This window comes from Lampetra fluviatilis, chromosome 16 (assembly GCF_964198595.1).
Source record: "Lampetra fluviatilis chromosome 16, kcLamFluv1.1, whole genome shotgun sequence".
NCBI classification, from domain to species: Eukaryota; Metazoa; Chordata; class Hyperoartia; order Petromyzontiformes; family Petromyzontidae; genus Lampetra; species Lampetra fluviatilis.
In genome coordinates this window covers 9,557,697-9,573,062 of record NC_136290.1, presented here as the reverse complement: position 1 = coordinate 9,573,062, position 15,366 = coordinate 9,557,697, and the positions used below count along the sequence as shown (strand labels likewise).

Genomic DNA, 15,366 nt, shown 5'->3' with positions numbered 1-15,366 from the left:
CTATTAAAAAAATTATCCAAATTGTTCGCTACTGACCGTGCCTTTAAACCATGTTATTGCGGTTAAGTACCAACTGATTAAAAACACATCAATGTCACCGGTTTATTATTTATAAGCGTTATCAGTAATTGGCGTAGTCATCTGAATTGCATTCAGCAATACAAATATCTTCTTGGTTCTTTCGGTAAAGTCACGTAGAAGGGAAATAATACAATAATAATAAAACATAATAAAATACAATTCTCATGACGTTTCGGCCACAACGCAAGCAGCCGTCATCAGGTGAAGAACAGGTCTGTCGGAAAGACAGCGTCTGAATGAACACCACCAAGCTTCAGACGCTGTCTTTCCGACAGACCTGTTCTTCACCTGAGGACGGCTGCTTGCGTTGTGGCCAAAACGTCGTGAGAATTGTATTTTATTATGTTTTATTTTTATTATTTTATTACTTCCCTTCTACGTGACTTTACCGAAAGAACCAAGAAGATGAATTCCTGCAGTCACAAAAGCTCATTTTATTTAACTTTTTCTATATCACTAATCTATGTCTTGACATGTATATATACTTTTTTTTAGTTAAAGGTGCAGCCCTGAAATGTCGTGATCATGCCACTGCTGGTGGAAGGGCCTCCTCTATAGATCCCCCGAGAGTGTAATTGGCCTTACTCTTCCACTCTGGGCAAACCGTCTTAGAAGAAATGCGAGTACCCACACTTTACCCCACCAATTCGACGAACTGCTGTGTATGCATCGGGTGTACAGAAATTCAAGAAACTTGCACATTACTTTAAACTAACCACGGCGGAAAATCGAGCCGGCGACCTCTGGATTGCAAGCCCAAGTGCGCTAACCATTACACCACGGCAGCTTCCCATTTATAAGTGCCCACTTTTAAAAGAAGATCACTTGCCAACGCTGATAGGGTAGTGCTGGGGAATAAAACAACAGCCCGGCCACCCTGATTGACACTTAATTGAGGCAATAGGTGAGTAAGTAGTGCATTTCTCACATTGCGATTGATTTGGAATGACTCCAGCCCCCCCGCCACTGTCACGTAATCAGTCTGTTCACCATCCCGCGAACGCATGTCGTGCTCACCTATCGTAACATGTAAGCGTCACTCAGGCCAGCAGCTGCTGGTGCTGTGCACGCCTGTGATAAAGCGGCAGACATTTCGGATGCGGTCTGCTCGCCATGAATTACGTGCGAGTGGCTCGACGCAGAAAAACACGTGTAAGGATGAATTGCGATATCGCAAAAAAAGTTCATTACATACTCTTTGGGTCGCTCGGTAAAGTCGCGTAGATCAGCAGCATGCCACGCTTTCCCACCTGATGACGGACGCTTGTGTTGCGCCCGAAACGTCGTGATTTTATTTAGTTGTTTTCATTTAACTTATTTAATTTTTTACTTACGTGACTTTACCGACAAAACCAAAGAGTATAAAAATCACGACGTTTAGATCGCGACACAAGCAATCGTCTTCAGCTGGAAAAAATTATCCTGCCTCAGCAGTTCGCCAGCTGTCTTTTTTCACCTGAGGACGATTGCTCGCGTTGCGATCGAAACGTCGTGATTTTTTGTATTTTTTTTCCATCTACGTGACTTTACCGAAAGACCCAAAGAGCATGAATTCCTGCAGTCACGAAAGCTTCAAGTCAAAGTTCATTGCAGTCGCGTTTATTAACGGGGCAACGCCGCACGTTCTGATGCTCCCAAATTGTTTAACAAAGTGAGTCGAGGTGGCAACAGAGCACCGGTGGCTTCATCAACGTATAATTTGCAGTTAATGGCCCTGCTCTGATCTGGAAGCACTTGTGTGTTTCACCTCCACAGACGAAGTTCAGAGGCACAAGCTCCTAACGGACGCTCCCCCGATGTTGCATTACGAGCGCGAGATCAAACTGTGCGGCACCATAATTACTTGTGGACATTGAAGCTCCCACAACTCTCCGCGCGAGAGCAGCCTTCTTGCGCCCGGTGTCACGGCCAAAATTAACCGCCGTCAATAACTAGGCGACATCACTGGCGCAATGAGAAGCCTCATTGTAAACGAGCGGCACGTACGCTGCCACTGCCACCAAGAAATAATAAAAGCTATTATATTTCTATTAATGATCATGATAATAATACTCAAACACCGGCTGTCGAGAACTAGTGTCAGGACAATTCGCTGGCGCGCTCGCAGGAAGGACATAGGTTCAATCTGTGATGACCGTATGAGATCTTTTTTATTTTATTTTATTTTTATTTTCACCTACGTGACTTTACCGAAAGAACCAAAGAGTATGAATCATTGCAGTCACGAAAACTTCAAATCTAGAACGTATGAGATCTGTTTAAACTTGTGGGCAGGATTGTAAAGGTGCAACCCTGCAATTGTTTGTTCCTGCCACTGCTGAAGAAGGGCCTCCACTCGTGGATATCTCTGGAGGGCACCTTGTAGAGGACATTTAGCCCACTCGTCAACATTGGCCAGACATCTTCTTGGTTCTTTCGGTAAAGTCACATAGAATGGAAATAATACAATAATAAAAAAAAACATAATAAAATAATTTTCACGACGTTTCGGCCACAATGCAAGCAGCCGTCCTCAGGTGAAGAACATGTCTTAGAGTCGCGGCACCGAAAGAACCAAGAAGATGAATCCCTGCAGTCACGAAAGCTTTAAATCAAAATTTAACCGCCACTACGGGGTGGGATTCCACAAAACTTTAAGATCTTTCAACAAACTCCGGGATAAGAAGGCTCAGCTAATCGAGTCTCTCACCTTTCTGAAGAGATGCCGCGACCATAAGACCTGTTCTTCACCTGAGGATGGCTGCTTGCATTGTGGCTGAAACGTCGTGAGAATTATTTTATTATGTTTTATTTTTATTATTTTATTATTTTCATTCTACGTGACTTTACCGAAAGAACCAAGAAGATGAATCCCTGCAGTCACGAAAGCTTTAAATAGAAAATTGGCCAGACATTTTGGTCGAGGTTGAAATACCCACACTCTACCCCACTGCACGCGACCTGCCGGTCAACTAACTGCTGGTGTACAGATTTATACTGCCGGGTAAACAGAGACCAGGGAGATTTAAGAATCAGAGCCCATCATTTTTGAACTGCCACACTGGGCGATTGAACCGGAGACCTGTGGTTTGTCCATTGTGCTAACCGTTACACCACGGTGGCATCTGGGCTGATTATTGGCTATGTGAAACTCCCATTTGGAACGAATTGTCGGTGACTTACTGTAGCGATTATAAGTATGACTCATTACGGCTTGTCAGTCTATCCCATCGGTGGACAATTTATGTGACCACCTACCTCAGGCCGTGTCAAGTAAAAAAATCAAAGTAGTTTCTGTTCAAAGTTTAATGTCAAATAGGTAGAAAGTCATCTACAGTTTACAGCCCTGAGCGAGTGATAAAAAAAAGAATCCAAATTTCTTTTGTGAGAATGAATAAATCCACAGGACAATCACTGCAGACTTTCCACAAAGTAGGTACTCATTTTATTGACCCTGAAGGGCTGAGTTACTGACCAATTGCAAGTCGCCTGCTCTAGACACTGTAATACCATCATGTTACGAGGTAAAGGTACAGCCCCTGCAATTGCTTGGTCATGCCACTGCTGGCCGAAGGGCACCACCACAACCCCACCCTCCACTGGAGAGCATTTGGCCTACTTTTTCACACTGGTCAGACATCTTCGAAGAGGTAGGAGTACCCACACTTTACCCCACCACCAAACAACTTGCTGCTAATCGACTTTGCTGTGGTGGAAGCCACTTTTAGTAGCCCTCGGTGGACAGGCGACCGCTGGGCTGGCAAGTCCAGCATGTGATCCGTTGCACACCACGGCAGCATGGGTATAATGGGATTTTGTAAAATCATTCAAGAAAACCGGTGGCTGATAAAGGCGGGCAAAGTAATCCGTTTAATGTGTCTTAAACCCTAATGAACATGTCATCAGGAAGACTTTGACAGTTTTCATGACCTATTTGGAATTCAAAAGAAAAAAAAAGATATTTAATTTGCATGATTGGCTTCATTGAAATGGAATAGAAATTGTTTGTAATGAATATCGTGCAAGGTCATTGTAACCCGATTATGATTTACGGGATTGTAAAAACTAATTATATAATGAAATATATTAAGGCACATGCCACGGGTGTGTTAACATGTGCTTTGAGCCTTTGAGCAATAGATAGTCAGCGTGTATTTATAGTCAAATACAATGTAGCACGCTACCCCCACAAAGACAAAGATGCCCATATAGCCTTACCAGACTGTTCTAGGCAAGTGCTGTTCGCGAGCACCTATTAAGGTCGGCTCTCCGAACGAGACGGCGGTGTGCCCAGAAACAATGCCTAGCCACCTTTGTCTTCCTAGTGCTGATGTTTGCACATGACAGCAAGTGATCGCAGGACTGGTTCAGGTATCACTCGCCATTGATGTTAGCCGGGGCCAGGAATCAAACTCAGGTGGTCAGGTTCATAGTACAGTGTGCTAACCAGAGGTGGGACAAAGTCATTGTTATGCAAGTCCAAGTCGAGTCGCAAGTCATCAAATTCATGACTCGAGTCTGACTCGAGTCCAAGTCACATGACTCGAGTCCACATCTCATAGGTGGGACAAAGTCATTGTTATGCAAGTCCAAGTCGAGTCGCAAGTCATCAAATTCATGACTCGAGTCTGACTCGAGTCCAAGTCACATGACTCGAGTCCACACCTCTGGTGCTAACTAATGTGCCACTGCTCCACCCCGTGACTGGATATTGCAGACGATAAATTAACTGTTTACTCTGAACTCAGTGTTCAACATTCTACACGCCAAATACTGCAATCCTCAATTCTTTATAGGAATCCTTAATTATTATTATACAGCGAAAGTGCTTAGGGAAATCCAACTTAACGGAAATTCTCCCATAAAGCATGTAAAAAAATTCGATATGCGGAAATTGTTTGCGTTAATCGACGTAAGATCAAATGGTGCAACGCGCTGAGGTTGTGGGCGAATACCACCCAGAGCCCTACGCCTCGCTCCACCAAAACGCCGCCTTCACCGAGCCCGCGCTTCACCAGGATTAAGGTAAATGGGGTTTTGTTGTAGCGTTACGTAATTCTTTTCCTTTTGCATGATACAGTACTGAGAGAAAACGAACTCGTAATCGGGTAGGGGAGGCACAACTCTATCTGGCTATGGGATTTGATCTCAATTTTCTGACATACGGAAAATTCGGGTTACAGATCGTTCTGGGGAACCTAACCCTTCCGTAACCCAGGGACTGCATGTATTGATTCACAATACAATGCTGGCCTTTGAAATAACTTGAACTTGTGTTGCTGATATCTCGTTTTTATTTAAGGATCTCAATTTCAAAAACTCTCTGTCCACAACAATATCTTCTGTCTGGGCTGTTGAAGTCATGCACTTAGGTTAACTTGCCAATGTGGCAGCAGAGTCGTTAGTGCAACTTTACCACGAACCGGCTCTACCTGAGTTTGATTCCTAGCCCCAGCTGACACCAGCGGCAAACCAGTGGTGGGCCACTCCCCCTTAAACCCACACAGACCAGCATGGTGAAGTATGGTCTCACAACCCTATATTACTGACGCAGCATGGCGAGGCCTTCATCTAGTTGGGGATTAACAATGAGCTGTAAATTACTTTATTAGTAGTAGTAGTCATTTTACGTGGGTTATTACATTGCAGGATCATAAGAAATAGCATCAACTCGGGGGTTCTTCATCCAGCAGTGGATTGATCATAGCTGATGATGATGATGAATGCCCAAATGAATAGCACATGATTTGTACTAGAGGGTATACAGTATATGTAATTGTTTTATAAAAAGATTGCCCATGCCAAACAATAACACCATTAACTGCCTTAAATTCCCTCTAACTGTGCCGTGCAATGGTTTGTTGATTTGGGTGAAACCAACATGAATGGCTTTAAAAGCTATGAGATTTTTCTTCTATCCTTCAAGCAGGAAATAAACTTCCGATTACAGCGATAACCCGGGCTTCTCTTTCATTAACCTTAAGAATAGCCCTCAGACTCGTCCTGACCCGAGTTTAGACCTTAAGATATTGGGGTTGTTGCAAAGTCAATTGACCATTCTTTGCTCCCTGCTGCTTTTCACCCCAATCATATAACACTGACATTTTATGTATATAAATATATATTATATCGTGGCTGCGTGGATTTTTCTCCAGGTCCTCCGGTTTCTCCCCTCCACATTTAAAAACAACTTCACGCGTTTAGAGTATTTGGATGCTTTAAATTCCCACGTGATAAGCCACTTCATTGAGCTATCATTTGTGGCCAGGTCGCTTTTAAAAAAAAGAGCTATACAACTCAGTGGCCCTTACCTGGTGAAACATAAACATAGTTTAGAAAATTGTTTAGTTTCATAGTTTTAAGAATAAAATGATGATGGTGACAAATGTGTGTATTTTTATTCATGTCCCTCTAGAATGAAGAGCAAAGAATCGCAAAAGAGGTTCTCCTGAAACAGCTCTACTCCGAGAAGAATGAACTGTCCTTCAGAAATCTTTCAGACATCGGCTCCCTTCTGAACATAACGTACTACCACCTCGCTGGTTATCCTTCAAATAAGAAAAGTAAGACGGTTAATGTTACAGCGTGGTTGACGCCGCTTGAGATTTATCTGAGTTTAAAAACAATGTCAGCGGTTCTTACTGGGCCCACGTAAACACACCGTATGTATTTTTTATATTGTATATAAACATGTTGTATTTGTTTACCTTGAGTGAATTTTACGATCACCGCACACTAAGAAATGAATGAGGCAGTTTGACAGTTTAAAACCCGAGTGTGGTAATATGAATTACCATGCGTCGAATGTCTACTTTGCTCCTCACGTTTGATTTTGTCCTCGTGCTGGACTTTGCGAGCGGGCCGGTGGTAAATTCTCCTGCACCAAGGCACCTCAATGTATTACTCAGCTCAAACGATGCGAACAATCATTGATTGATTCTCAAAATATATGTGTGACTTTTTTGCGCGATGGCCGTTTTTCATTGCAGTGAAGAAGGCCATTGCCTGAAGAAAGACCAATGCCCCGCAAAGTCATATATTGATATAAATGTTCCTCTCTCGAGCAGTGTCATTGACGAATATGTCGAGATTTATTTACGCTTTTGTGCCACTGCCGAGGAAGTATGACAATTCTTTTTTCGTTCGATTCGATGTCGCAGAGTACCTGACGATCGGCATCTCGTCGGTGAAGAGGGCGAGGGGCAACTACCTGCTGCAGACGCTCAAGTCGATCTTCGAGCAGTCGAGCGACGACGAGCTCGCGGACATGGTGATCGTCGTGCACCTCGCCGACTTCGACGCGGAGTGGTGCGAGGGCACGGCGCGCGCCGTCGCCCGCAAGTTCTCGCAGCACGTCATGCGCGGCCGCCTGGTGGTCATCCACGCCCCGCGGCACACCTACCCGCCGCTGCAGGGCCTCAAGAGGAACTTCGACGACCCCGACGACAGGGTGACCTTCCGCTCCAAGCAGAACGTCGACTACGCCTTCCTCACCAACTTCTGCGCCAACCTGTCGGAGAACTACCTGATGCTGGAGGACGACGTGGCGTGCTCGCGCAACTTCCTCACCTACGTGCGCAAGTTCGTGTCCTCGCTCGAGGGCCAGCCCTGGGCCACGCTCGAGTTCTCCAAGCTGGGCTACATCGGCAAGCTGTACCGCTCGTGCGACCTGCCCCGCCTCGCCCGCTTCCTGCTCATGTTCTACCAGGAGATGCCGTGCGACTGGCTCCTCAACCACTTCCGCACGCTGCTGGCGCAGGGCGACGCCATCCGCTTCAAGCCGTCGCTGTTCCAGCACATGGGGTACTACTCGTCCTTCCGGGGCACGGCCAACAAGCTCAAGGACGACGACTTCGAGGACGAGCCGTCCGACGTGCCCGACAACCCGCCCGCCCTCCTCAGGACCAACATCGAGGTGTTCGAGGCCTACCACCCGTACAAGGCCTACGGCCTGGGCGGCGAGTACTTCTGGGGGAAGGCGCCGAGCGCCGGCAAGTTCTTCCTGCTCGTCTTCAAGAAGGCGGCGAAGATCGAGAGGATCAAGGTGCGCACGGGAACGGAGGACAGGAAAGGGGACGTGCTGCGTCACGCCGTGCTGGCCGTTGGGGACGGCCTGAAGCCCACGTCCACGGGGAGAGACTGCAGCAACTACGTGCCACTCGGGGAGTTCGCCGACGGGCAGTTCGACTCCATAGACGTGTTGAAAATGGCCCCTTTCGAAATCACATGCCTGCGCATCAATGTGCTTAGCGAGCAGTCGGATTGGGTCATCATAAGAAACATAGGCGTGTGGACAGCGCAGACTCCGTAGGCGCCCCGAAGCAACCAAATGCAAAGCACAACTTGCAAAGATGTTCTCCTCTCAAGCCAAATTTGTAAAAAGTGAAAATTTTACTCGGGTTCAGAAGCATGGAATAAACTGTCAGCAGGCAGCGTCTGCGGGCTTACCGGCAGCCGCTTCCTTCAATGCCAGCTTTCGTCCAACTATTTTTCTGCAGCAGGAAGCCTGCCCTTTGTATTTGTTATCTGTTGTGCTTCTGGATGTACACACCACTTTTGCTGTGGAATGGAAATTTAGGGAGGATGTTACGCCTTGAAGCCGTTAGCCGTTTAGCTGTTTTGGCTCGCAGGGAGACGTAAGCTCTCCATCGACGTGAAATGACTGCAGTCGATTTGCCTCCCTCGTAAAAATCACTTTTTACCTTTTATACGTGCATTGGTACTAGTCTTTATACGCTACCAGCCGCGTGACGTTTTCACTAAATAAATACAAATCACCGTGTATAGATGCTTGTGTTTGCCGATGTTAATTATTTGATGAATAATGAGCTTGTATACTGTGTTTCACGGAGAACTGTTACGTTACTTGAGGTGGGGCCATGTTTCCTCTCGGTGTCCCTGCGGAGTTGTGACTCACTCCGAGTGAAAGATTTATAAATAACAAGCACATTTTTTGTTGTTGAAACGATGCCCACTCTCTGCAGCACACAGTTGTGATGGGAAAATTAATCGGGCTGGATTTTCCAACGGGCCAATGTTGTGTTTGTCCAGCAAAGTGTACACGTATTGTCTAGAAAACTCTCGCTAGAAACTTAATCCCCAGTGTACAAAACAGTTGACATAATCTCAGTGGAAAAATCCAGACTGACTCATTTTTTTGTCCTGTTCATGCGGGCAAACATTGTGGGTTTTAATTGAATCTTAGACCTGGTTTCCCTTAGCCTGCATTTGTTCTGAAGCAGAAACTCCAACCCATAATATTTGCAGAAGTGCACGAGCTAGTTTTTAATTTGCAACTTGAAGATACAGGTTTCTTTCTTAATTGATTGCAATTATTTATTATTGTGCTGTGACTAAAGTGATGTGACTAATGAGAACATTGTGGTTAGACCTGCGTAAACTCACTCTCGACGCATGTTTTATTCCCTTCTCGGTATCATTTTCCAGATAACGTCGATGCGGGAACATCCTTGCATCGTTATTTTTGCAAACGAAATTGCCTCCGTGGACCCCCTGTGTACCGCGGAGTGACTTTCACTGCTGCGGAAATATTCACACTTCTATCCCTCTTCATTGACACGTGGATAACGCTGCTTTAATAAAGAGAATAGGAAACACTGATTTGCCTGTCTCAATGGAAGCGTTTTCTCCCGCCCCCCCTCCCCCCGTTTGCTGGCATCCCAAACACACTGAATTTTCAGATATCGCGTATTGATCAGCCTTCAAGGTGTGTGGATTTGTAACATCTGCTGTGGAGTGGTGCAACCAATCGCACTGGCCAGAGTGAATGTGAATGAAGGAGTGTGCTTAAATTTATATTGCCGCCGTTACAAAGGTTTATCTATCCAAACTAAGCCCTTGACCCATCCCATGAAAATTGCAAACGTTTAATTGTTTAACTGCTTGTTGATTCCCCCACGGCGGACCGTGACGTCCGATTAGAAAAAAAGGGGGCTTTTAATTTTGTTCATATTTTTTGAGGCAGCAGTTATCTGCACAGACAATGCACGGCCGTTGTCGCCCTGGCCACCATGAGGCTTAATTTGAATACACATAATGTAAATGATAAGCAGGGCTGTGTGTGCGGTAGATTTGGGGATTTGAAAAAAAGATGAAAGATGCCACACGTTACTATATAAAGAAACACGGGGGCCTTTTGGCAGCTCGCCCATATGCATGTGAGCCATTGAGTTGCCAAACGCATGTCATTCCGTTTAAATCTGATTACGCTAAATCCTAGCTTCATGGCTGTTATCTAAAAGGAGACGTACCCTATTACAATTGGCTTCAAACATGCAGCAGCATTCGTGTGTGTGCAGCTTACTGTACTCATTTAGCTACAAACTCTCATCGCACCTTAGTAAAAGACTAATTTCTATCAATTTGGATATGGGTGCAGCCCTGCACTATCATGCGACTGCTGGGAAAGGGTATTATGCCTCCTCTTCCACGTTGGACAGTATCTTTTTTTATTGTTTATTATAAATAATTTTCCAGGACGATTGCTTGTGTTGCGATCGAAACGTCGTGATATTTTTATTATTATTTTGGCTTTACCCAAAGACCCATAGAATATGTATTCCTGCAGTCACGAAAGCTTCAAGTCAAGATTTTTCCAGGATAATCCCTTGAGATGGAACACCTCATTTAAAATATTGAGAGCAGTGGCTCTTAACCTGGGGTACACGCACCTCCTGGGAGTGCGAGATGCCCTTTCTGGGGGTGCCAGATTTTTTTTAGAAGGTCACTAATTGAAAACACAAATTAAGCATGGGCACCTAAGTACGAATACTTTGTTTCATCAAACCTATGTAGTTTATTAACATTATACATGTGGATTTAATGTCACGTGTTTTAAGATAGAGAACCACTGTTTTCGAGGTTGTCAAGTGACACATAGACGTTTTTGAAAAGTTGTGATTACCCACACTTTACCCCACCACATCCGACATGCTGATTGACTGTGGTGTGCCCGTTTATATTGCTGGGTGGACAGAGGTGGTGGGGGAGGTGGGGGTTTAATATGTTGCCCTTTATTTAAACTGCCACTCAGGGAAATGGAATCGAACCAGCGACCTTTGTCTTGCAAGTACGGTGTGCTAGCCATTACATCATGGCAGCATCCCATCGCAACTGGGACCGAGAGAAGGAAAATCGTTTAAGTATTTTCAATGACATTTAATCACATTTTACATTAAAAAATACACTTTGTAGAATGTTCTGCTGGCTGGCGATGATGGTGACAGTTTTAGTAATTTCACTGACAGAGGACTTCTGAGATGTAATTAAAATGGTCATGGAAGTTGCTCGCTTACAATATTTATTTCTGTAAATGTTGGTTGAAAAAAAACGGAGTTTAACAAAGGAAAATGCGTCAACATGAGTTAATTTAAATCCACAGACATTTACAACTCCAAAATATATATATGAAGCTGAGCATGTGGTGAGTGTGTAAGTACGCCTATAAGTAGCCTTGGGCATTATGGAATAATTGTAATGACTTTATTACTTTCTTTAAAATTATAATCTCGTTCCGTCATTAAAAAGGAGTAAATATTGTAATGTCTTTGATTTGGCATTGGAACAGTGAGATAATATGAGAATTAAGTAACTAACCTTGTTTTTTTTTTGTATGTTTTATAGCAAAACAGCTGGCGAAATAGGTTTTTCATTTTATTTTTATTTGTGCTTATTATCATTACTATTGCTCTCAATATCTCAGAACTGTACGTTTGTTAACGGGAATAATTTATTTTCGTGTCTCAGTAAATCTTATGCATCAACAAGTTCTGCTTATATTTTAAAAGCAACTCTGAAGAGATGACGAGGCATTCGTGAACAATTTGATGTAGTTGAATGTGTATGTGCATCGTTCAAATATCAATAAATATTTGCAGGACAGTGGCAATAAACCAATTGCCATTTTGTGCAAATTATGCTGCTCATGCAAAATGCGCTTAACTAACAGAGGGTGCAATAATTGATTCAAAAGTATTGGTTATTGGTGACAGATTAAATGAAATGTGCAAAATATTGGCAATATAAATTGAGTTCCACAAACTAGTCTCCATAACCTTGTGTGCACTTAAGCTACCTTTAGGAACAGATAGTCACGTATTTTGGCAAAATAATGTGTCTTTGCACGTCACAACTTCAATAAGATCGCAAGTGTCATGATAAGTGTGGAAGATTGGCGAAGTGATAACACGTGTGCCTCAGAAATAAGTTTCCTGGGTTGGATTCCAGACTCGGGCGCCTTTATGCGTGGAGTTTCAATGTTCTCCCGCTGTTCTGCATGATATTCTTGGTTCTTTCGGTAAAGTCACGTAGAAGGGAAATAATAAAATCATAAAAATATAAAACAATACAAATTTTCACCACGTTTCGACTGCAACACAAGCAATCATCATCAGGTGTGGATTTCACGAAACGTGAGAATTTGTATTGTTTTATATTTTTATTATTATATTATTTCCCTTCTACGTGACTTTACCGAAAGAACCAAGAATATGAATCCCTGCAGTCACGAAAGTTTTAATTCAAAATGTTCTGCATGAGTTTACTTCGGGTTATCTCGTTTCCCCCCAGAGCTAAATGAACCAAACACACGCCGCAACTGGCATGGGCCACATATCCCAATGCTGAATATTTGACCTCCAAATTGCTCGTTTGGAGTTACACAGCAGTAAAATCGCCCCCATACTCAGAAAACTTGGCAGGGCCCTTCTGAAAATAATCGTGAGACTTCGCTGAGGCTTTCCCGTTTAAACAAGAATAATGATAATAATATAAGTTATGCTACATAGTTATTTTTTCAAATTTTCTAGCTGTGGATTTCACACCTGATGATTGCTTGTGTTGCAGTCGAAACATCGTGAGAATTTTTATTGTTTTATATTTATATTATTTTATTATTTCCCTTCTAATTGACTTTACCGAAAGAACCAAGAATATGAATCCCTGCAGTCACGAAAGCTTTAAACCAAAATTTTATGCTACATAGGTTAATCGCAAACAAAACCTGAATCACTACTCATGGCTAAGCTTGTGCTTTGAGCACGTTAATGTTTAATAAAATACATGGCTGAGGTGAGGGAACCTCCTCCTGCTCACCCCGCAAAAAAATATTAGGAAAGTCACGGAATAAGTTGTGGTAATGTGTTATAGTGCCAGCATGGAGTCTTTTAAGGAAATAAAAGCAAGTGCCTTGAATGGAATGTGTTTTTGTTTTAGCCATTGTCAAGATTTAGCGGACTAAATTCGCAATTTCCGTCACCACCGTGAGCTCCGTGCCATTATCTCAGCCTTAGTTGAGGCCCAGTGGCAAGTTGTCGGGTCACTGCTGGCTGATCTGAGTTCTGAACAGTGTAATCCATTGAACTAGCTCAAGCACCCATCGGAATGTGTCATGAGCTGCACCAGTTTCAAGGGCCAGGCAAGCAACAAAGTGTCCTGCTACAAAGTTGCTTTGGTCTGCTACTTTCTTTGACAGGGGTTTGGAACACTTAATTCTGGTAGAAACAACCTGGTTCCACCAGCCCACAGAGGATTATTGTGTCCGTCCGTCCGTCGTGCATCCAAAAATGGGAGGGGTGGGGCTGGGTGGGGAGGGGCTGGGTGTGGAGGGGAGGGTGGAGAGGGGCTGGGTAGGGAGGGTGGGGCTAGGTGGGGGGTGGGAGGGTGGGGCTGGGTGGGGAGGGGCTGGTCACCCCGTGGTGCCCTTATAAAACTCAACGTTAAACCTACTCACGCAGGCTTGTGCCCCGCCCTCACAGTCGGGCATATTTGCGGAATACACCACGCCGCCGTTGACCCTGGCCATTGACCGAGCAACCCAACGTTCCTACCAGCTCCCTCCGCAGGATTGTGTTGATTAAAAGGTTGAATCACACGAAGGGACATATAACACACGTGCACACCGCAACGGAAAGAGTGCACACTTCCCCTGTCTGTGAACCACCTTCCTGACAATGCTCTCTCAATCTCCAACCAATGTGTGACGTGACCTTGTTTACTGTGGGACGACGTAGCATAAAGCAACCTTCAAGCCGATCGTACCATAAGTCATGGTGTCTATCGCGTATTCTGCGCGAGCTCTCACACCCCGTGTGCATGAGCAAAAGACGAGCGACAACCAACGCTTACGTTTTAGAAATTAAATTCAAATAACCTTGCAGATGAATTGAAGAATGTAACGCAGCAGATCAGTTGGTTTGTGAGCTGCCATTGCAATGCACAAACCTCTCTGGCCTCGCTCCGGGCTTTGAATAAGGGCCACTTTCCTTGAGCGTAGCCAATGCTATACTTTTTCTTATTTTTAAGGCCACAGCGTTGTTGACTAATGTTTTGAGTGTATTGCTTGTGCACCACTTCCACCGCAGCAGCAGCATCACCAAATAATAATGTGTGGAGCGTCCGTTACCCCATCAACGTCTATCCAACACACCATATACCCTGGGGGCCCTTAAAACGAGATAATTATTATCTCACAACGCTGTACAAGACGACATCGATAACACAAAATAAGAAGGAAAAAACACTGCCCCTCGCAAGACACGTAGCATGTAAAATAAACAAGGGATATTTAGAAAAAAAAAATGCCGAGGTCTATTTCGCCTTTGGCATTGTTTCTGATTGTCATCTTGGTGCCAGGTTGTTGTTTTGACTAAAAACGTTCGTGGCTGCAGGAATTCATATTCTTGGTTCTTTCGGTAAAGTCACTTAAATAGAAAAAAAAGAACCTAGAATACTAGTAGTTGTTTTTAGTAACGAGACACTCTCGCCTTCATCCTGGATGAAACAACGTAATGCTCATCTCTCCATAAGGGGCCGTCCATAAATGACGTCACGCACCTAGGAGGGTGGGGTCAGACATTTGTGACGATGTGTGACGAGGGGGGGGGGTTGAGAAATATGACGTCACATCAAAATGCGCAACTTTAAATAAATATAGATAACACGTTCTACTTAATTAAATAAACTTTTAATAAATGTTTTCTCCTACAACATCAGAGTGCAGCGACACATTAAATACGCACTACAATGACAATCCTGTAGTTTAAAGCAATTTGAAGCATGTTTTATTTTGGGGGGGGCGGGCGCAGAGCTTTGTGACGTCATATTTGAAGGGGGGGTCTGACGTTTTGTGACGCCGTGTGACGAGCTGGGGGGGGGGGGGTGTAAAAAATCGTCCAAAATCGCGTGACGTCATTTATAAACGGCCCCTAAGAGTTTTTTTATTAGATCTTGTAAATATATAAATGTGCCGTTAAACCCGCCACCACCCGACACAGCCAATAAGTAAAG

At 44.2% G+C, this 15,366-nt stretch overlaps 1 protein-coding gene across 15 annotated transcripts in view; it reads left to right on the top strand.

Moving 5' to 3' along the window:
- LOC144936514 (alpha-1,3-mannosyl-glycoprotein 4-beta-N-acetylglucosaminyltransferase C-like) overlaps window positions 1–8,846 on the top strand; it is a 191,260-nt gene extending 182,414 nt beyond the window's left edge. For all 15 annotated transcript variants that reach the window (XM_078863666.1, XM_078863661.1, XM_078863665.1 and 12 more), the window contains 2 exons: window positions 6,476–6,623; window positions 7,221–8,846. In XM_078863666.1, the coding sequence (XP_078719792.1) occupies window positions 6,476–6,623; window positions 7,221–8,371 (1,299 nt within the window). In that variant the 3' untranslated portion in view covers window positions 8,372–8,846. The remainder of the gene's footprint in view (window positions 1–6,475; window positions 6,624–7,220) is intronic.
- Window positions 8,847–15,366: the final 6,520 nt, after the last annotated feature.